The sequence below is a fragment of the Aulonocara stuartgranti genome (genome assembly GCF_965226115.1).
Source record: "Aulonocara stuartgranti genome assembly, chromosome: 17".
NCBI classification, from domain to species: Eukaryota; Metazoa; Chordata; class Actinopteri; order Cichliformes; family Cichlidae; genus Aulonocara; species Aulonocara stuartgranti.
The window spans coordinates 37,636,143-37,660,249 of record NC_138953.1 but is presented as its reverse complement, the minus strand read 5'-3'; the positions used below and the strand labels follow the sequence as shown (position 1 = coordinate 37,660,249).

At 41.0% G+C, this 24,107-nt stretch overlaps 1 protein-coding gene across 1 annotated transcript; it reads left to right on the top strand.

The window, feature by feature from the left end:
* The first annotated feature begins 1,607 nt into the window (after nucleotides 1–1,607).
* On the top strand, nucleotides 1,608–19,676 carry LOC309692556 (sodium-coupled monocarboxylate transporter 1-like). The gene is made up of 17 exons (XM_082511174.1): nucleotides 1,608–1,995; nucleotides 2,117–2,236; nucleotides 2,840–2,905; nucleotides 3,005–3,056; nucleotides 3,170–3,237; nucleotides 3,619–3,657; nucleotides 3,939–4,054; nucleotides 14,528–14,668; nucleotides 15,458–15,587; nucleotides 16,476–16,564; nucleotides 16,743–16,852; nucleotides 16,960–17,027; nucleotides 17,161–17,247; nucleotides 17,615–17,829; nucleotides 18,005–18,105; nucleotides 18,198–18,286; nucleotides 18,367–19,676. Exons 1-17 carry the CDS (start codon nucleotides 1,777–1,779, stop codon nucleotides 18,484–18,486), a joined length of 1,830 nt encoding a protein of 609 aa, XP_082367300.1. The 5' UTR covers nucleotides 1,608–1,776; the 3' UTR covers nucleotides 18,487–19,676.
* Nucleotides 19,677–24,107: the final 4,431 nt, after the last annotated feature.

Below are 24,107 nucleotides of genomic sequence, written 5' to 3'. Positions count from 1 at the left end.
AACATCTGAGTCTTTACCAAAAGTGAGAGGCTTGCTGTAAACAGAAAAAAACATACTTTATGGTTTATTATTAATGTATAAATTGTTAGAGTTATATTATTTTTTCATGGTAGTGGCGCTTTTTTTGGAAAGAGTTTAGTTTCTTGAGTGGCTATTTGAAGATGGCTTTAAAAGTTAGTCAGTCCCCAATTTTAAAATGTTCATCTTCAGTCATAAATTAACTTATTTACAGCCTCATACAAAAACACATATTTTCCCCTTTGTGAGGACTATGTTGGGAGTGAATTTATATAAAGGATGATATGTATATAATCATTTATATACTCCCCAAAGATCATTGCATACCTGATGTAGTTCACTGGTTTTTATCATACTTGAGTTACTATGTGGAGATTTGGGTTACCATTTACAAAAGTACACCATGTCATACAAAATAGAAATAAGGGTGCTTAAGTATAGTTAACAAGGGTTGTAGCACAAACATTCATTATTTTTAAGGTCACACGTGGTAAAATAAAAAAAAATGTAAATTTATTTATGGATAATGTCTATGTATATATTAGACTGTATAATCAAAACAGATATATACAATCAGCTAAATAGGGGTTGGACTTAATAAGCATGTGTTACCTCCTACTGAGTTTCAAACAGGGAATGATCAATATTTCTCATCATTTGAATATAATGTCTTTCTTTTTTTTATTTCATATTCATTTATTTATCTTTATTAACATTTATTACATATAGGTCTGAAATAAAGATTCTGATTCTCCAGGTGTTTACAGTCTGTGCGTGTGCAGACATTTCATTACTATAGCATATATTTATAGACAATAACATAAGATATTATTTTCATTTATATCATAGTCTACTCTAGAAAAATGAATATTGCTATATTCCTATTTTTGAAATGATTAATGAATCCCACACAAGGTTTGATAAAGATAAAGTCTGATAAACTGTAGCCCAGCTGACTCTGGTGCTGCAGCAACAACAAGGATTCAAATCCAGAAAAATCCAGTCCCATAACTTTCAAAATCTAGTCCACATTCTCAAAACTGCCAGTAAAATCACACTTTACACAACTTCTCAAGTCCCTTCCCTCTTTTTATCTGCTTTGCTGAATTCTGAGCCGTGTATCCCTTATCAAAAACTACCACACACTCTTCAGACACGCTCAAAAAGTTACGCTCTGCTAGCTCCGGTTATTGTTACATTGGTGGACAGTAGTGTTTTTAGTATGATTTGAAGAGGGGCTTTTTTCTTATACTGAAACAGCAGCAATGAGGAGCAAGATAAACATAATAAACGTTTGTCTCTATGACACGCTGCAATAGATTTTTAATTAAAAAATCATTTTCTTGTGTTAGTGGCATGATCATTTTTTTAAGTGTGTATTTCTGCAAATTGAAGTATAAAAAGGCGAAAACATTGTCAAAAACACACAGTTTTCTCAAAAAAACTCTCTTGAAACACAAGCATGGGGTTGATAAAAAACACTTTTTCTGCGGTCACGAAGACTTGATATCACAAATATTTGCTGGCCTGTGGATTTTTCATATATTGCAGCTACTGTACTTCCCTGGAACTAACTCTCTCTCTATATCCACCTGTCTCCCTCCCTCCCTGCCTCCCTCACACACACCCACAGCGGTGTGATTTTGCTCTCAGCTCAGTGTTCAGTGAGATGGTGATGTGCCAGGACTTCTACACATGGGGGAGGTTTGAATAACTTTCTGAATAAATCTCAAAGCTTTGTTTCCAACTTTGACTAAAATGGCAGTTACCTCCTTCGCATTGGCGGACTATGTGGTGTTCGCTCTCATGCTGGTGGTGTCCGCTGCTGTGGGGATCTACTACGCCTGGGTGGACAGGAGCCGGAGAAACCCCGGGAACTTTTTAACTGGAGGCCGCAAGCTGACAGCTCTGCCCGTCTCCCTGTCCCTGACCGCCAGCTTCATGTCAGCCATCACAGTGCTGTCCTTTCCAGCTGAGGTAAGGTAAAACGCAGATTCACAAGGGACAAATCCAAAATGTGACGGTTATTGAATGGAAGCAAGGCTGAACTTTCTTTTTTTTTTAAATAGCTACAATAATTCATACAATCCCTCTGTAGGTTTACCAATACGGAGCCAATATCGGATTTTACGGTCTCTCCTATTTAATGGCGATGCTGATCACATCTGAGGTCTTCCTCCCCATCTTCTACAAGCTGGAAATCACCAGCACTTTTGAGGTAAGAGTACTTTTTCTTCCCCCTTTTTCAGCGCTGTGCTGTGTGGATCGTCTGATTTCTGTTTTGCAATTCCACCGGACTCTGTTTACACAGGAATGAAATGTCTACATGTGAAAGATAATTTTGAACTGTTATCGAGAAAGGGACAGAGACATTTGATCACCGTTGCACTACTGTGCAAACAAAAGGCCTGTGTTAGGCTTGGTAAAAAACAAAACAAGAATGACACTGAAAGAATAAAGAGCACGTCGTTTTTGTGGACTGAGATAGATAAAATACAATATGGCCAAGTAACTTGGTAAAAGTCAAAGAAAGTCGAAAGTGGTTTGTAAAGAGAGCCCCGGCTACTAAACATTATGGTGTGTGGTTTTCAAGTTTCAGATGTTGCTTTTGTCTCACTTTATGTCATGAACTATGGTGCATGGAGATGAAAAACAGATTATCGATAGATTCAAACCAAAGAGGAGTAAAGGGAGTGATTGGGTTCGACTTTAAGGCGCTGGTTAATTTGTAAACATGAGACGAAAACATTTTATGACTTGATAGAAATGCATCACCTTACTCATACTTTTATCTTGTCTCTCTACTTCTGTCACTATGAAGTATCTGGAGCTGCGTTTTAACAGAGCAACCCGTCTGCTGGGCACACTGCTGTTCATTGTCCAAACAGTGAGTAAGAGGCCTGTCTACACATAATTACAGGGTTTTGACCTGTGTAGGTAAAACCACATATCAGTCACTCGGGGAACTTTTTTTTTCCTGTGACAGATCCTCTACAGTGGAATTGTCATTTATGTTCCAGCTCTTGCTTTAAACCAAGGTATGTTTGCTTGCGGTCCAACACAGTGGTCACATTCATAAAACATTCCTGCACGAGGGCACTTACGCGTACTCGGTTTTATCCAGTTGACTGACCAGTGGTTCATTCCTCAGTGACCGGGATGAATCTGTGGGGTGCGGTCATTTCCACGGGAGTGGTCTGTACATTTTACTGCACACTGGTATGTAACAAAATTTGATTGAATGAATTCTGCGGTCCCCAATTTTTTAATGCATTTTGACAAGAATGATTAAATAATGAGAAAATGGGTTCATTCAAGCTCAGCCCCGATCACCATCGATCAGAGGATCCCAGTGTCATCATGATGATACACTTCTGCACACCTAGGAAACCTCAGAAAGTGTGCACTACTTAAGCTTCCCTAGACTCATGCACATGTGGAAGTTTTTCAACCTTCTTTTAATGCAATGTCTGACTCAATAATTGTAATCAGTATTATATCTGCAGTTATTGGTTCTTGAAGGTCTAAAAGAGTCATACCACCAAATGGAAATATACAGCAGCCCTTTGTGAAATCTGACTTTGGTCTGCATTGTTACAGGGTGGTCTAAAGGCAGTGGTGTGGACAGACGTGTTTCAGGTAGGCTCCTCGGGGAAATAATAACACACCAGGTGGTTGGTGTGGTACTGACTAAATCAGAGCTCACCCGTTATGCCTCATGCTGCTTGTGGTTGGAGAGACAACAATGTACACTGGTGTTTCATAAATAGTAACTGCACACCACATCAGCATGCTGGTGTTTTGCTTCATTCAAAACACCAGCATTTTCTGCTCTTCTTTACAAGTCAAACACTAGTTTTTATCACCGTTTCCATCAACATTCAATAAGCAAACTAAAAGTGGTATTTTTTTCCCTCCAGCTCGGTGTAATGATCGCAGGTTTCCTGTCTGTCATCATCGCATCTGTGATCCTACAAGGTGGAGTCATCAACATCTTTTCAGATTCACAACACGGAGGGAGAATCAACTTCTGGGAGTGAGTATTCACCAAAACATTAAAATGAACGTTCAATTTAGCAGCAGGAAAAGAGTCAACTGTCGGCAGAAGAGGAACAGTAACACTAATTTACAGTGACAGTTTTCATGCTATGGGTTGACTCAGTATATCATCACTAAATCAACAACAATATACATACACAGCAATAAGAACAATTCTTTCCACAAATGCAGCTAAGCACCGTAGCAGTTCTGTGGAAATTTAATGTCTCATACTGTGGAGCATTCCTAGTGTTGTTAAGGTTCACAATTGAGGAGGGAGAGTACAAACCACCCTTGGTCCAGAAGCTCTTGGTCAAACAATGATTTTAATGAATACACACGTGTGGGAAGAACACTCTGTACGCCGACAGCAAGTGATCTCCGACTTACTAAAGCACAAACAATTATTTTATAACATCAGGGTTTGTTTACTGACGCCCCTTCATGCGTCACAGGTACATTTTATACATAGATCAGATCAACACCACAATGACTTTTAACCCAGAAGATCATCTTCTATTTTCATGGCTGGTACTTTCCGTTCTTGTCTTAAAGTGAATTGTTCCTCTTTCTTGTCGAGACATGACTAATCTCTCCTCTAAATAAATCTAACTAATGTGTGTGTATGTGTTGACCTCACATGCTCTTTGTGTCACCTCTTCACCTACTAACTGTCTGTGTCTCGTCCTCAAATGCTCTTTCTCAATTCACCTGTTGCACTTCTGACCTTTCACTAGACCAGAAGCTCACTGAGACTATGTGTATGTCTTCTACTAAATAAATGTTTTAACCAAGAACCTCTACTAAAACCTTAATATGAAATGATCTGATATATAAGTGTTTTGTAAGCATGTATTGCAATTCCTTCTATGGCTCCAAGTCACTTGCACAATAGATTGTCCGAACATCGCGCCGAACAAAGCTTCCAACCCCCAATTAATTGACCGAGCTCCAACTCTTTAATAAGCACAGATATGCATTGTGTATAAAATAGTCATAACTGCACCTGAAATACAAGGTCAACATAATAACTATATGCATAACATCTTAAGGCCATCTTAAAGCTATCTGTTACATTGTTAAAGCAATGATCATACTGCAGATTATATTATGCTGGTCAAATACTTTTTGTTCATCCCCACAATCCCCCTTTCGACCTCTGGCACACCAGAGGTCGATACATAGGTTGTTGTTCACTCCTCAGTCCACTCGACTACCTCCAGATCCATCATCGGCATCATGGACATAGGGGCCACCGCCCCAGGGTCCACTGCCTTTACAATCACCTTCTCTACCAACCTTCGGGCACAAGGAATGAGACAACAACCACAGGTCACCAAAATACCCACCAATACAGATAGAGACAACATAATTGACAGAGCAAGCCCCTTCCACTTTCCCTTTTTTACTCTTTTTATTTAAACCACCCCTTTTCAAACTCTCAATTTGTTACCACTCCTTTCTGTAGGCGCGGCGATCTCCTCCTAGGCTGCTCTTCTTTCTTCGGCCTTCCAGGTGGACTACTGGTCGGCCCGTTGCACAGGTGAAGAGGTTTATTCTGCCTCTGTTCCTTGACACCTGCGTTCTTTGAAGACGAATTTTCCTCCACCAAGCTCTCGTGTGCGGGTGCACTGGAAACTGTCTCCCAGTCAGCAGCTCATAAGGGGTGAAACCTGTGGATTGGTTAACAGAACATCTTATGGTCCTCAAAGCAATGGGCAGGGCTGCGACCCAATTTAGCCCTGTCTGCGCACAGATTTTAGCCAACTTGTTTTTCAAATTTAGGTTCATCCTCTCTACCTTTCCTTGAGATTGAGGATGATAGACCATCCCGAACTTATGTTACACTCCCAACATCCTCTCTACCTCTTGCAAATCTTTGTTCTTGAAGTGAGTACCATTGTCTGATCTAATTCTCTTGGGAAACCCATGCCTTGGAATGTAATGATTGATTAAGCACTTAATCACGCTTTTCGCGTCTTCACGTTTGGTCGCCCATGCTTCGGGCCATCCAGTCAGAACATCCACACACACCAACAAATACCTCACCCCACCTGGGCCTGTATCAATCATGTCGGTATAATCAATCACGACCTCTTCTCCTGGCCTTTCTGGCATGAGAAACTTACCAGCTTCAGGTTTTACTGCTGGCTTTGGGTTGTGTGCCCCACAAATTAGGCACGTTCTGGCCTTTTCCAGTATCATCCTTCTCAAATCAGGATGCCACCATCGGCACAAATTTCTCTCCATCTGTTTCACTCCCATGTGACCAAGCCCGTGAGCCTCATTCACCTTCTGTTCCGCCATTTTGGCCGTTAAAGCGGGACGCCCATCTGGCCCCCTCCACAAACCGCCATCTTGCCAGGCTCCTTTGTTTTCCCACACCCCCTTTTCCTCTGGGGATGTCTCCTCCTGAGCCTGTCTAACTTCTTCCATGCTGTTAGTGCTAACCTCCTCTTCTGGGGTTACCTGCACCATTTGTCTCTGTCCTTTGTAGCCCGCTGCTTCCTTTGCGGCTTCATCAGCTTTCTGATTTCCTTTTGCCACCATACTGTCTGCTTGTGAGTGGCCTTTGCATTTTATAATACTTACCTCGTCTGGGTCCTCCAGGGCCTTTTCCAGTTCCTCCATTTCCTTTTTGTGACAGATGGGTGCATTAGTGGCCGTTCTGAACCCGGCTCTCTTCCACTGAGCCAGTTCCACATGAGCTGCTCCAAACGCATATGCTGAGTCAGTGTAGATGTTCACTCTCATGTTTTTAGCCAACCTCAGGGCTCGAGTTAGGGCTATCACTTCAGCTCTCTGGGCCGACTGTTGTCCCTCAATTTTTCCTGCTTCTTTCACCTGAAACTCAGTTCCTACTCTACAGACTACTGCATAGCCGGCTTTTAATCCTTCTTCATCTCTGTGGCAGCATCCATCTGTGAACCAATCCTCAGCTCCATATATGGGCTCTGCCTTCAGGTCTTCCCTGATTTTTCCTTCAACTTGGGCTTTCTTAATACAGTCATGTGGTTCTCCTGACCCCATTAGGTCTGCCATATTTATTCCTTCATGTGTGAATATCAAATTTGGCGCCTCTAAAATTTTGCTCAACCTTTGTTGCGTCAGTGGAGTCATTGTGAATACCTGTGAGTTCACATAGGCCACTACACTGTGTGTGGTAAGCACTTTCAGTGGGTGTTCCCTCACTATGTGTGCTGTTTTCTGAATTATCTTTGCTACTCCTGCTGCGTGTTGTGTGCATGTGGGATGCCTTGCTTCTGTTGAATTTAATCTTATGCTGACATACATAAGTACATCCCTACCTCCCCCTTTTTTCTGAAACAACACACCATTCACAACTCCCTTTGTTTCTGAAACATCAAGATAAAATGCCTCATCATAGTTAGGTGTGGCCAGATCTGTGGCTCTTGACAAATCCTGTTTTAGCGAAATGAACGCTGTCTCTGTGTCCGGCGTCCAAGGCAATTCAGCCTTCAGATTTCGAACACCAACTTTCTTGATCAGGTCCCTTAAAGGGGCAGTTTTACCCGCATAGTTCGGAATGAACTGCCTGCTGTAACCTGTCAAGCCAAGAAAGGAAAGCAACTCCTTCACAGTTCTTGGTTTTGGATGTGTCAGAATTTGGTCTCTGTGTGTGTTCATTAACCCCACTGATCTGTGTGCGATCACCCGGCCCAGGAATGTTACCTCTGGCCGGACCAACTGCAGTTTTTCTTTACTCACTTTGAAGCCACACTCCGCCAATCTGTTCAACACCACGAGCGATGCTGCCGTACAGGCCGCTGCTGACGGGGCTGCAATAAGAAGATCATCAACATACTGTATTAATGTACAGCCCTCTGGCAGTTGACATGGGGACAATGCCTCTTTCAACACCTGATTGAAAATTCCTGGTGAGAGTGCAAAGCCTTGTGGTAGGCGTGTGTACCTAAATTTCCGGCCTCTGTATGTGAAAGAGAAAATGTCTCTGAGTGACTCGTGCAGTGGGAGACAAAAAATGCATTCGCTAGGTCAATACATGTGAACCACTTTTGGTCCCCAGTAATTTCGGTCAGAGCTGTGTAGGGATTTGGTACAGACACAGTGTCAGTCCTCAGTATGGCATTTATTGCTCTCAAATCATATGCCATACGGTACTTCCCTGTCCCATGTTTTTCCACTGGCAAAATAGGTGTGTTCCAAAATGACCATGAGGGCTCAAGCACTCCTGCCTTCCACAGCCCTTCAATGGTTTCAGCTATACCTTCTTCTGCTTCAGTTTTGTGCTTATATTGTGGTCTGTTAATTGGTGTGTCAGACTTCAGCTGGAACAGGACAGGCGAACAGTTAGCTAAACCTACATCTGTGGGCCCTGTGGACCACAAAGTATCAGGCAATTTTGAGAGCTCAGCTACTGCATCAGGATGATCCATTCTTTCCCTGCCATGTATTCTGGAGATTTCTTTATGTTCTAAGATCACTGCATCGTTGGACAAACAAGTTATGCGATATATTTTACATTTTGGTGCATACCAGACATTTGGAATTTGGGTGCTTTGCCAGCTGGCGTTGTCCAGCGCCCGCTTGACCATCGGTCCCAGATCTCTTGGCCCATGACCCTCGTGGACCGCCAATGTAATGTGAGGGGCTGAATCCTCTCCCACATTGTACCAAGGCAGTTGTTCATCAGTAAATTTCACAGCCGCGGCCACACCTTCTGGTCCAACATAAATGTTATGTGTTCGCACATTCCACGTCTGTCCCTCAAGATCAGACTGGAACTGTTCCCGATAGATATCGTTATCTTCCCTATCATAAAAGAGTGTAACGTGGAAAGGATCTCGCGGGGGAATAGACGGCCAGGCTCATTATCCAGGGTTTCCACAGCTGATAATGTCTCAAAATGCCTTCTTCCACCAGCCTCCCCCAGTAGATTTCGGCAGTGGATTGTTCAGAGTTCTGGACTAGATATTGAGTCTTTTGAAGGTGATCCCAGGCACGGGAATTCTTTTCCTCCAGGCAGAGTAACCATCAGTCCATCTGGTGAGCACATGATTGTGGCTCCCAGTTTCACAAGCAGGTCCCTGCCCATGAGATTTGCAGGCACCTGTGAGGACACCACATATTGGTGTTTCAAAGTCTGTTTTCCCAGCTTTGTCAATGCTGGATCTGTCAATGGCAGTGTCATTGGAATCCCGGAAAGGCCTACCACATTAACTGTGTGACAGGAAAGTGTCGCACTGTCTGGTGTGTCTTTCAGTGTTGAGTATGTTGCTCCAGTCTCCACCAGGAAGGGCAATTCAGTGCCTTCCACGGTCATTGACAGCATGGGTTCTGCCGTCCCCACGCTGTTCAGTTTCTCCGGGCTCCGTCAGTATTGCTCCCCCTCCCAGCCCCAGTCAGCTACTGGGTACTGGGCGACTGGTGCTGCATTCGGGTTTGGAGCTTGATGTGCTCCCCTGTAAGCAGCTCTTTGTCTTGGGCCTCCTCGTGCCTGGGGTTGATAGCCTCGCCTCTGATAATTTCGCAGCGATTCAGGGCATTCTCGGGACCAGTGTCCTTCTGCTCCACAGCTGTAACAGCCAGTCCAAGACACATTGTTAGGATTCCCTGGATTCCGAGCCCTTTGTCCTCCCCTCACGGATCCACCACGCCCTCTCTGCGGTCCACCGGTCCCCCAATTCCCTACTGGTTGACGCTGCCTTGGTGCATTGGCGGGCCAACGGTCATCAGGGTAGAGACCCGGATCCTGATCTGGCAAGTCAGGCACAGGATCGGGCTGAGGCCTTGCCACCATTATTTTCCTTGCGCTCTCTTTATCCTCTTTCTTTCTGTCTCCTGCTTTGTTTTTTGCTTCTGCCAGCTGCAACTTAACCAGCCACGCCTGGGCTTCCTCCAACTCTTTCTTTTGTTTGTTTGCCAAATCCTGTTCCTGCTGAAGTCTGTGGGTCACATGTCTATCCCACTGCACCGAGTCTGCAACGGCAAAATCTGGGTTCTTTTCCAAGTCAACTGCAACCTGGTTGGGCAGCCCTGCCAGCACTGCCGAACGAAACCACGCTCTACTTTCACCCTCCTTCCCCGGATGTATTCCTGTTTCTAACAACCATTGTTCCTTTGCTTTAGCTAAACACTCTCTGGGTGTGTTTTTGGGATCCCAAATAATTTTTGGAATGGCTCCAGAGTTAGGAGTTGGGTACTTCTCCCGGACTGCATCTGCTAAGTTATTCTGCACCTCATGGTATGGCAGGTCATTTGCATATCTGGTTGTTTGAGCTATCTGCTCTACATCTGCTAACCCACCACCCAGCATACAACGTCCGGCCAAAGCGCGAAAATCGCCCAGCGCTAATTCTTCTCCTTCCCAATGTTCTCCCTTGGTTATTGGTGGAAGTTGTTTAACCAATGCTTCCAAATCTCTCACCTTATAGGCGTGATAAACTGGTTCGTTCTTTGGACCTGCTATTAGAGGCAGATTTAAACCAGGGTCAGGAGCTCCTTGTTCAAAACTCACTTTTCTACTCTTCCTCAACTTTCCTTTTCCCTTTGAGCTCTTAAATATGGGCCGTCTCTGTGCTTGGTCTCTCTTCACACTTCTTTTCCTCAAAATTAGGCTTGTACTTGGTTGGGGTTCAGCTCCTCCATCTTCGTCCTCCTCCTCGTCCTCTTCTTCTGATGACGTCGCACGGTCTTCATTCTCCTCTTCTGGCCCTCCCTGCATTACTCTCTGCTTTATAACCTCCAATGCCGTTAATGCCTCTATTGACGCACGTAGGGCCTCATGCATTTGTCCATACACTTCTCCTTCAGTTTTTAACACCAAGCTCAGAGCTATTTTATCACCCAGCCCTTTCTGTTGGGATGTAATAAGTTTGCTTACCTCAACCTCCATCGCTTGGCACTCCTTCTCTGCTGATTTTAATACTCCAGGGGAAGCCAAACGAATAGCTTTCTTAAGCTGTTCAAGCTGATCCTTCAGAGGTTTGCATCCCCTTTTCCCACTAGGTGTCGCACCCGAGCTGTCAGCCATTCTCTGAAACACAGACTTACCTCTTCCAATGGCGTTGGTCGACTCCACCTTCTAGGTCTAGGTCACCCAGACACGCTTAACTTTCGGTTTCAGTCTTCGTCTCGCTGTTCTCGCAACCACTGGCTCCTCTTCCCCTGCTCGGTGACACACAAAGTTTAACCCAGCACTTTAGACGCTGTCCTCGCGTTCTCAAGCGTTGACACTCAATCAAAATTATTCGCCCTCAAAGTGTTAATATATGACACCAGCAACCCTTATGCGCAACGCGCTCACCTCCGTATACTTACCTCTCCAATAGTTCCTCGGATTAGTGTTTTTTCATTTTTTCATTTATTTTAAACCCATTAACGGCGCTGCGCGTCCCTTATATACTTTACAGCAACACACCCTCAAGCGTCCCTCAACTTGTCCCGTACTAATAAATTTAAAACCAAGAAATCACCTTTATGTCATTGTGTCAAAGCTTTCTCCATTTTGCACAGCCTGCCACATGTTTAACAAAAAAATCGCTGCCCGAGAAGGCTCCCACATATCAAGGTGGTCGTTCTCACAAATTTCCAGCAGACCCTCAAATAAACAAAAACAACGACCCAGGCAGGCTTCCAGTTCAGCCTCCTCAATTTCTATGCACACCGAAAACTCATGGGGAGATTCTTCTGTCTCCCCGTGTCCTACACAATTCACCTCCAAATGATCCCCTACAATTGAAATTTCAGTGTGGAATGACGCAGAGATTAACATTCCCTTTTTTATTTACTATATGTAACCTGAATTTTTTCTCTCTTATCAAATAACAAAGGTTATCTTTAAAATTTGTTATTGAACTACTAATTAAGTTGCTTTTTATGGTATCAGTGGTAAACTACCCCTAAAAAGTCCACTTTATTGCGTGTTCATTGAGTTACTTCTATTAAGGCTATTTAACAAGTTCAATTTACACATACTCATTAATCTGTCACGCTTATTAGTGGCTCATGGTTGCTTAAAGCCTATGTCTGACTTGACCACAGAGTTAGAGCATCATTCAATCCTCTCAGGATGACCACTCCACTTACTCTGCATCCAGTCAGCTCATGAATTAACAACACTTGCAGACTGTAACCCTTTTATTTTTTGTTTATGCCTTCAAATCCACCTTAAATCTTCTTACCTAAACGTTGGTTTTAAACACAAACAATTCTTATATTCTACTTTGAAACGCTGTCACCATTCATATATTTACAATGTTATTATATACTAAGCCAGCATTTTAATCGCAGACATTTATCCACATTTGCAAACAATAGTTATAGAGCTGAATAACACACAAAACCGAAAGCATAGTCCTCTCATGCGCTCTGCATCAGCTGCCTCATTTGCATGCACACACACTCTCCATCTAAAAATGGCAGCAGGCAGTCAGTGCATTGCTGACTCGACACACAGCCTCCTCTCACACCAAATTTTCTTATTCTATATTACAACGACGTCTTATATTTACAACCACTGTCAGATCTGTCAGCTTTAGCGCCTACACAATTTCGACAAATTTAAAATAACCGCCCAGCGGATAAACTCCCTGAGTTTTTTGCGACCAATTAACCAGTATCAGACTCTACTGTTTCTGGCCTCATCTCTAAAATCCCTAACTCAATTTAAAAGCGTCAACCAACCCAAACTTTGCCTGAAGCTCTATTTTTGGCGTTTCACAGCCAAGGCTTACCCCGAAGTGTTAGGTTAAAGTTACACGCCCGAAGTCCAACTTCTCCTGTCCAAAAAAGCGCAGACTACCGTTCCAAACGGTAAGGAGACTCTATCTCCTAGTTATTCTGGAGTGCCCCAAGCTCCACAGTGACCAACTGACTATCCCTCTTCGAGGACAATGCCTAAGCGTCCTTGGCATTGGCAAGCGTTACCTCTGAGCACTGCGCTTCCTAGAACCCCCACGGTTCCGTTCTAAAATAATTTATAATACTTTGAAACAACAGTCAACACCCGAAACAAGTGTATAACTGAGGCAGGTGCAACCTAGTGGTCAATGGAGACTCCAACTCACAAAATGACCGCTCAGGTCCACTCTTATGACCAAATTTGGACTCTAACCAACACAATAACCAATTCCCTACCAAACTACTTGAGACTCTAACTCAATTTCTTTGGGACTTCAACCCAGTATTTAAACTTTTCTTATCAGACTCTTAACTGCTTCAACTCATGAAATTTTCATCAAAATCAAAACAGACATCCACCAGTAACTTCAGTGAGTAGACTTAAATTTTATCATATCCAATTTGGCACACTTTGGAAATAATTCAACAGGTAGTGCCTTACCTTTTGGATAAGCCGGCTTATGCCCACTCACTTCGACCACTGGAATTCATGTCTGCCCGTCAGACCACCTAAGACCAAATTTCTCCATCTACCCCTCCTCAACCACCGGACGAAGCCCCCAAATGTTAAGGTTCACAATTGAGGAGGGAGAGTACAAACCACCCTTGGTCCAGAAGCTCTTGGTCAAACAATGATTTTAATGAATACACACGTGTGGGAAGAACACTCTGTACGCCGACAGCAAGTGATCTCCGACTTACTAAAGCACAAACAATTATTTTATAACATCAGGGTTTGTTTACTGACGCCCCTTCATGCGTCACAGGTACATTTTATACATAGATCAGATCAACACCACAATGACTTTTAACCCAGAAGATCATCTTCTATTTTCATGGCTGGTACTTTCCGTTCTTATCTTAAAGTGAATTGTTCCTCTTTCTTGTCGAGACATAACTAATCTCTCCTCTAAATAAATCTAACTAATGTGTGTGTATGTGTTGACCTCACATGCTCTTTGTGTCACCTCTTCACCTACTAACTCTGTGTCTCGCCCTCAAATGCTCTTTCTCAATTCACCTGTTGCACTTCTGACCTTTCACTAGACCAGAAGCTCACTGAGACTATGTGTATGTCTTCTACTAAATAAATGTTTTAACCAAGAACCTCTACTAAAACCTTAATATGAAATGATCTGATATATAAGTGTTTTGTAAGCATGTATTGCAATTCCTTCTATGGCTCCAAGTCACTTGCACAATAGATTGTCCGAACATCGCGCCGAACAAAGCTTCCAACCCCCAATTAATTGACCGAGCTCCAACTCTTTAATAAGCACAGATATGCATCGTGTATAAAATAGTCATAACTGCACCTGAAATACAAAATTAACATCATCATAAACATCTTAAGGCCATCTTAAAGCTATCTGTTACATTGTTAAAGCAATGATCATACTGCAGATTATATTATGCTGGTCAAATACTTTTTGTTCATCCCCACAGTGTACTGCTAGTGATTTCACTTGTTGTAAACTCCTTTAAAGCACATTTTTGTGAATGGTGCACATTGGAGATTAGCTAACCAGCCTCTTGAATTCAGAAGCAATCAATAAACTCAAATTTCTCCCTTTTTATGTCTCATCAGCTTTGATACAAACCCTCTGAGAAGACACACTTTTTGGACTGTTGCCATTGGAGGGACATTTTTTTGGACCAGTATATATGGGACCAACCAGTCGCAGGTTCAGAGATACATCTCCTGCAAGAGCATTGCTCATGCTAGACTGTGAGTCTTGTTTTATTGCACGATGTATGTATGGTGGTGGTGGTGGTGGGGGGGGCTTCTCAACAAAAAGCTTGCCTTAAAAATGCCAGTTAGCGGTCAGTCATATGTTACACTGCAGAGACTAATATAGAAATTCATCCATATTTAAAAGACGGGGAGGCAGAGCTTTCAGCTTTCAGGCTCCTCTTCTGTGCAACCAGCTTCCAGTGTGGATTCAGGAGACAGGCATCCTCTGTATTTTTAAGATTAGGCTTAAAGCTTTCCTTCTTCATAAAACACAGTCAGGGCTGAATCAGGTAACCCCGAATCCTTCATTCCTATGCTGCAGTAGGTCTAGTGTTTCTTCTTCAGTCACCTTTTGTAGTCACTTTTTGTTCATATACCTGTCTGCCTTTAATTATTAGTTATTATTAATCTGGCTCTCCTCCACAGCATGTCTTTATCCTGTCTTCCTCCCCTCACCCAAACCGGTCGCAGCAGATGGCCCCGCCCCTCCCTGAGCCTGGTTCTGCTGGAGGTTTCTTCCTGTTAAAAGGGAGTTTTTCCTTCCCACTGTTGCCAAAGCGCTTGCTCATACGGGGTCATGTGATTGTTGGGTTTTTCTCTGTATGTATTATTGTATATTGTATTTACAGTATAAACTGTTTTGAGGCACCTGTTGTTGTAATTTGGTGCTATATTAAAAAATAATAATAATAATAATAATAAAATATATATATATTATATAAATGTTTTTTTTTATATAAATAAATGGATGCAAGTACATTTATTTTCTGTTTTCTTCTTTAGTTCTTTGTTCATCAACCTGTTAGGTCTGTGGTTGATACTGTTGTGTGCAGTGTTTGCGGGAATGTGTCTTTACTCAATCTATAAAAGCTGCGACCCCTGGACATCTGGACTGCTTTCTGCACTTGATCAGGTATGACATAGCTGAGAGTTACACTGTAACAAATTACACTCACGCATGATAGAAAGTTTACCTCATATTACTTCTTATAGTTCTTATATAACTGCCCCAACAAGCATCAAGGCACCTAATTTGAGAAATAAACCAGTAAGAACCCATTTTAAACGATATCTTTAGGCACTCTATTACCAGAAATTTGTGCCAAAAACACATCATTTTCCTAGTTTCTTTAGCTTAATCCCAAAACTAACACAGTTTCTCAGGCAAAAAATAGTATTTTCCAACCAACAAGGTGATTTCCAAAGAGCTACTAGTCAGAAACTTCATCTCAGCATGGTGTGCAGAGTGCTCTTTTGGGTGGAAACAAAAGGCCTGTGTTAGGTGTTAGATGATAAAAAAGTGGTAGGCCCAAGAAACTACAGAAAACTACAGTCGTGGTTTATGGTTTTTTCCCATTTTTTCCCAGTAGCATTTAAAGAAACGAGGAGTGTCTCAAGACTGAGAATTCACTTCATTAAACTGTAATATGAAAATGTCCTAACCAAGGCCCTTATATCAACATTTGATAGTTAGACTCACTATTGTTATGAAAAATGTGTAATGGCACCAGTGCCAAAGTACACCCTGTGTTAATCTTTGAGACACTATCATCTTTGAATAAACAGTACTTGAAATCATGGGTGTGTCTTATCAGTGATAAAACCTTACAAAAGTAACAAAGTTACAAAGTAACAAAAATTTGAATATTACTAATCAATGGTAAATAGTAGCTACTTAATTACTTAACTGTGTGAATACTGTTGAACTAACAGTTTAATATCATTATTATCAGTAGTTTGTATAAAGTATGACTCTCTGGCCCTCTTGATCCATTAACCCAGTCTCACTGTTCCTCTGTAGTTGATGCCTTATTTGGTGATGGACGTCTTGGGAGACTATCCTGGCCTTCCTGGTCTGTTTGTGGCAGCAGCATTTAGTGGATCTTTAAGGTTATTGAATATTTAAGATAATACTTTCAACAGATTAAGTACACAATGAAAATTTAGTGTGTTTACTGTAGCAGCTTGCAGTATAATGCTGTGATTGCTATCTAAAAGGCAGGTTAGTTGTATCGTGCCTTGTTTTTGACTCGACTGTTCTTGGGTTTCCTACTATTCCAACCCATAGCACAGTCTCTTCTAGCATCAATGCACTGGCTGCAGTGACAGTGGAAGATCTAATCAAACCATATGCCAGCATGTCAGAGAGACAACTGGCCTGGATCTCAAAAGGAACGAGTAAGTAGATAATCACTGTGTTCAGTTTAAGACTGGCATCGCTAAAAAGCAATTATGAAAAATTATTAACAAATGAACGCCCAATATTTTACCATTATTGTTTGCAGGCCTCCTGTATGGAGTTTTATGCATTGGGATGGCTGGGTTGGCCTCACTTCTAGGACCGATCTTCCAGGTACAAATCTGTCAGTGTGTAAACTCCACGGTTTATTTAATCAAGAAAGGAAAACTATTACAGGATCTATGCATTTGTTAATGATAGAATATGCTGTCTGCAGCTTAGCTGGTATGTGCTTTCCTCTAAACAGGCAGTCATCAGTATATCCGGGGTCATTGGAGGTCCTTTACTTGGACTGTTCACTTTGGGGATTCTCTGTCCATTTGCCACGTCAAAAGTAAGTATATCCCTGTTACACCTAATTCCAAAAAAGGCTGTCAATAAACATTCAGATTAAAAAAAAATGATTCAGGAAAAAGTTTTAGTCACATTAGACCATAGAGACCCAGAAAATGTGCCATTTCTTAAAAAAATAACAGCTCATTTTGAACTTGACAGCAGCAACACGTCTCAAAAAAGTTGAATTGAGAGCAACAGAGGCTAAAACCCCCACAGTACTTTATCTACCTTCATACTACATATATCCCTGTTATTTAATAAGGCTTCATCTTTAATCGTCCCTTTAAAACGTTTGCATATCCTTTGTATCTTTTTCTATGGAACTGTACACTTTTTCATGTTGCACTCATTAAAATGTTTTTCAGGGAGCTTTGTCAGGTGTTGTGTTGGGGCTGGCTGTGTCTCTCTGGGTGGCCATCGGAGCGCAGATATACCCTCCTCCCCCTGAAATGAGTCGGCCTCTGTCACTGACCACTGAAGGCTGTAACTTTACAATGACGGACAGCTTCAGCTGGACCTCCACTCATGTCCCAACATTGCAGAGCTCCACAACAACAGCCCCAGTACTTATCAATAGCAAGTAAGTGTAGCTAATAGAAAAGATCCATAAAGTAACTTTTTTTTTAATGCCCTGGATGAACATTTATAAAAAATTTTAGCACACTGATGAGTAGACATTAGAAATCTTGATGACAATTGTTCTTTTGATGGTATGAGCAAGATTTCACTTCTGGTTTCACGACTCCCATCATCAGGCCTGCGCTGGCAGACTGGTACTCAGTCTCCTACCTTTACTTCAGTCCAATTGGAACTATAATAACTATAAGTGTGGGTCTGATAGTCAGCGTGTTGACAGGTAAATAACATCTTTATTCAGCGCACTATGGTTAACGCTGTCCTCTTAGGAGGTTATTGATGCTTTTTGTGTGTTGTTATTGAACATTTCAGGAGGTCGGAAGCTGAATGTAGAATCCAGGCTCAGGCTGACAAAAGAAGACACAAGTCTTTACTACTTGTTTAAATTGATCAAAGACAGAGTAAGTACTGCTTCAGTAAGCGAATGTCATATATGACAGGTTAACTTACTGAGTTTCTGCCCTGTTTTCCCATTTTTTAGGCCATGAGACGAAAAAGAAAGCTTGATCTGAAAAAGGACAGGAAGAAGACATTTGGCAATCCTAATCCTGCTTTCTGTGATGTTGAGCTGGATTTGCCACAAAGCAGCATTTCCACCTAAGAATGTAGCTGCTTTTTTAAAGTATAAGCTTCTTTGTTTCTCTATGATCTTATACAGGAAATGCAATGTAGAAGAGGAATTGTGGTGGGACTTTTTGCAAATGCAGACTAGCACTTGTTTGAATTTAAATTGTGCAATAGTTATTATGTACTGATCAATCAGCAATAAATATGAAGCAATAATTTTAAATGATGCCACAGAAATATATAAAAATCAAAGGTCTATTTATTTAAGTAATAAAGTTTTTAAATCATTTTTCATGTAATCAGATTCCATTAAAGTTAACATATTGTTATGTAATAAAATTACATGTAATTAAATTGATTAGAGTCTGTATTTTTGAATTGCTTCGGAGGCATGAAAAGACAGCTAGGTTCTCAGCCTGGTTCTCTCCAGTGTGATCCCTTGTGTGCCATGGGAGTAAAATAACTATCTTCATAGTCTTGGTGGAAAATGTTACTATTGTGCCAATATGCCATGCTGATATGTTTCAAGCTCTGTCTTCCTGGGCTACAGAAGAGCCCAGTGAAAATTCATCAAATTAACTGCAAAATGCCATATTCCAACCATATTCCACTCAGTAAGCAGATAAATATAGTGTTCTTATATCTTTGAATATGTGTTTGCTATATTTTATATTGATACAACATTTTTATTGGTTTATTTCTGGTTTTGTCAACAGTTTCACACTTTTTCCTTATTAAATCATCCAACTCAACTGTTCCTTGGATTTTGATTAGGAGAGTGTTTAGCTGTCTGTATAGCTGAGTCTACGTTCACGAGGACAACACTTAGTGAGGACAGAACATGCACCGTGCCACGTGGCCCATAGGGCAGAGCCCCATGTCCAATGTGCATGCAGTTCTGCAGAGGCTACCCTGCTTACTTCTTCCCTTCTTCTGAATGAATGTGGCATTTAGGTCTTAAAAGTGAATTAAATGTGTGTAAGTGCATTAAACCTGCATTTTTTTTGTGGTGGCCATTAGTGTGACTGCTTATAAAAAATTATTAAATTCTCACTTCTATTGTAATCTTATTAAAAATATTTTTTAAAGTGGTTGTAGCCTCAGTTTCTAGATTAAGTTCCGCTTAATATGTATATATAAATATGGTAACATTGAGAGTAAGAGTTGATGTCCTGTACAGGGTACCAATCACAGACTTGGGCAACCTTATAGCTGGAAACTTGGCTCTTTAAGGAGCCACGTCTAGACTTGATGCCTCAAAGGATTGAAAAAGTGTCCCAAGAGCCTTTGACTGAAAGTGTTGTTAGACCAGGAGATCCCAGAGGTTATATGAAAAATGCAATTGGCCATATAATTTTGGTCTAAATGGGAGTCACCAAGATGAGGCTCACATCTTACACATCTTTAAACGAGCTGACGGTTCACTCGTTAAGCTGAAAGAAAGATGCTTTAATCACAGGAGTCACACATGTGTCCACTGTACCATCTGGGAACTCTTCTTGTTTACACTCGTAATAACACAAACACTAAATCCTGCTTCTCTGGTGCTGTTTTGTAGCAGTGTGTACACCTGAGACTGTCACCTGTCTGTCTGTCCTGCACTCTCTCTCTGTTTCTTTCTCTCTGATTGTGGAATAAAAGTATGAACATGTGTTTATAAGTTACACTTGTGTTTGAATCCTGCAGCTTATCACACATTTGATTTCCATGTGTGACAACTGCAAGTGTCCAGAGTGAGGACAGACTGAGGGACCCACAGCTGCACATCATCTGTGAGGCTTTGCAGCCCTGATGATCCACCAGGACAAACTCAGCAGTGTGTGAGGAAGAGGAGGAGGAAGAGCCAGCAGCAGCTGACAGATGGAGAGAATAGACAGACTGTTCCCTGTTTGTGAAGGACTGTTAGGAAAGTTCAAAATAACTAATTGTCTGTCCTGAATCAGTCTTGTTAGATAATGTTCAAATGATTTCATCATTCCAGTGTTTTCAGTGTGGGAGAAAGTACTCAGGGCCTTCAAGTTACACACTATGAAAGGCAGCACCAAGTTTAATGTTCAGAAACCTAAAGTCTGTATCAGCAGCAGAATGGACCTAAAAATAAATGTTTGTTCCAGTTCTATGAAGCTTTGAGTATTTTGGATTAGTAGCACTGCTGTGTTTGTTGCATCATATTGCTGTGATTGTTTATATGCTTTATATATTCTGAGGTAAGTTGATCTATAGTGTTACATCATATTCTATAAGGATGTTATGTGTTTGTATACTTTCTGCCCAGTTTGACCCATTTAGCAGAAGTCAGCCTGTTTAAGGCTCTGATATCTATTCTGTGTGACTTAAAGCAGTTATGACATGGTCTGATTTTCTCACCCAATAAAGAAATATTCAATATATCAGTCTACTCTTCATTTTATCAGAAACAGTTATCACAGCTCGTACATTTTCTTTTTATACATATATGTAAACATTGAGCCAAATTTAGTAATGCCAACATACTGAAGGAACATTTGTCTCTTAACCTCCTAGGACCTGGCGTCCACATATGTGGACATCACATCCATCCATCCATTCAACACGTTCTCACTCCCAACTCGTCAAACGTGTGACGCATGGTCAGGCTCCCTCTGCTGCACTTATGGACGCGCAGGGTACCCCTCTCGCGTCGGGAATTGACGTGAAGGGTCCTCCGATTGAAGAGATTGCCGGGAAGTGCCTGTTGTCGGTATATTTAGACATTTTCCAAATCACATTGTAGTGACGTATACAGAACACAATAAATTATATAATGTAAACAACTACCTGAAAAACAGGTAGAACAATACTTTTGTATCGTTTATTGCATTTATGGAGGGAGTGATGTATGCTGGGTAATGGCACAGCTAGCGACTGGGTGACTTTATTCACCCGCTTCGGCTGTTATCAGTCCATACATTAGCGTTATTAGCACAAACCAGTCCCATAGATATGGGCCATCTCCTGCTAGATTGTTCAGAAGGTTGTTCTCATCCATCCAGATGGAGGATCACTAACAGGAGCGTGGGAAGACTCCAGAATCCACTCTGGCTGGAATCCGGTGGATATGCAGTGTGTACAGGTAAGACCATTTAAACGGACAGCATTTATAGAATGACTATTAAAAGTCAGCGAGTGTCAGTAATGTTAATGTGGTTATGTTAGTAATACACCGAGTGTAAGAAAACAATAGTAAAGCAGTATTTATCTGAAATAATTTAACGGAAACCTGCCTGAAATCGTTCTACGGAGCGCCACTGGGTCCAAATCATATGACCATATCCCGATTACCTACATTTAACAAGGACAACAGAGTTTGGTGTCCACTAAACTTTCACATTATTGTAAGCGTTATGGGTTATGTTTCATTTAAAGGTTTAATTGACTGGAGAAAAAATATTTATGGTGGATGCAACATTTTTATTTCATAAAGGACATCATCATATCTGCCCATCCATCCAAATAAGACGTGACCAGACTGGTAAACGTGCCACTCAAGCAACTATTCACACTAATAACATCTGAGTCTTTACCAAAAGTGAGAGGCTTGCTGTAAACAGAAAAAAACATACTTTATGGTTTATTATTAATGTATAAATTGTTAGAGTTATATTATTTTTTCATGGTAGTGGCGCTTTTTTTGGAAAGAGTTTAGTTTCTTGAGTGGCTATTTGAAGATGGCTTTAAAAGTTAGTCAGTCCCCAATTTTAAAATGTTCATCTTCAGTCATAAATTAACTTATTTACAGCCTCATACAAAAACACATATTTTCCCCTTTGTGAGGACTATGTTGGGAGTGAATTTATATAAAGGATGATATGTATATAATCATTTATATACTCCCCAAAGATCATTGCATACCTGATGTAGTTCACTGGTTTTTATCATACTTGAGTTACTATGTGGAGATTTGGGTTACCATTTACAAAAGTACACCATGTCATACAAAATAGAAATAAGGGTGCTTAAGTATAGTTAACAAGGGTTGTAGCACAAACATTCATTATTTTTAAGGTCACACGTGGTAAAATAAAAAAAAATGTAAATTTATTTATGGATAATGTCTATGTATATATTAGACTGTATAATCAAAACAGATATATACAATCAGCTAAATAGGGGTTGGACTTAATAAGCATGTGTTACCTCCTACTGAGTTTCAAACAGGGAATGATCAATATTTCTCATCATTTGAATATAATGTCTTTCTTTTTTTATTTCATATTCATTTATTTATCTTTATTAACATTTATTACATAGGTCTGAAATAAAGATTCTGATTCTCCAGGTGTTTACAGTCTGTGCGTGTGCAGACATTTCATTACTATAGCATATATTTATAGACAATAACATAAGATATTATTTTCATTTATATCATAGTCTACTCTAGAAAAATGAATATTGCTATATTCCTATTTTTGAAATGATTAATGAATCCCACACAAGGTTTGATAAAGATAAAGTCTGATAAACTGTAGCCCAGCTGACTCTGGTGCTGCAGCAACAACAAGGATTCAAATCCAGAAAAATCCAGTCCCATAACTTTCAAAATCTAGTCCACATTCTCAAAACTGCCAGTAAAATCACACTTTACACAACTTCTCAAGTCCCTTCCCTCTTTTTATCTGCTTTGCTGAATTCTGAGCCGTGTATCCCTTATCAAAAACTACCACACACTCTTCAGACACGCTCAAAAAGTTACGCTCTGCTAGCTCCGGTTATTGTTACATTGGTGGACAGTAGTGTTTTTAGTATGATTTGAAGAGGGGCTTTTTTCTTATACTGAAACAGCAGCAATGAGGAGCAAGATAAACATAATAAACGTTTGTCTCTATGACACGCTGCAATAGATTTTTAATTAAAAAATCATTTTCTTGTGTTAGTGGCATGATCATTTTTTTAAGTGTGTATTTCTGCAAATTGAAGTATAAAAAGGCGAAAACATTGTCAAAAACACACAGTTTTCTCAAAAAAAACCTCTTGAAACACAAGCATGGGGTTGATAAAAAACACTTTTTCTGCGGTCACGAAGACTTGATATCACAAATATTTGCTGGCCTCCTCCACACCTGCTTCACGCCCTGGAGGACGGGGCTGTGGCCCCCCCACACCCTCTAGCAGATTATTACATGAAGGAACCTTTTAAAAAAACAAAAAACAAGCGCGTCCATGCTCACAGGTGTACACACGGGTGATCACACCCACAAACTACACCCTTTTTGGCTCCTACCTCAAAGCACACTGTGTTCTGTTGATCTTATGTGCTGCACAATAATGTTTAACATTTAGTATTTACTGTCATATTCCCATATATCATTGTGATGTTGTTTATTCTATTACTCTTGTTCTCTTCTGCTTGATTTCTTTTTTCTTTCTCAGCAGGTGATCCAGGTGATTGATATATGCATTTTTTTTTCTCTGCCCGTTCTGTTGGTTTTTGTCTTTTGCCCTTCTCCCCCGTCCCTCTTCTCAGCTGTTTCTCTTTCCCTCTTTCTTTCTCCCCTTCTTTCCCCCAGTCAAGTCTGTCCCGTATTCATTAAGTGAAAATAAAATAAACAATAAAAGGTTAATCAAATGGACCATTACGGCAAGGCTGGGATGGTCAGTTTGGTAAAGTAAATCCGTTGGGCATCTTTCTTTGCCTTT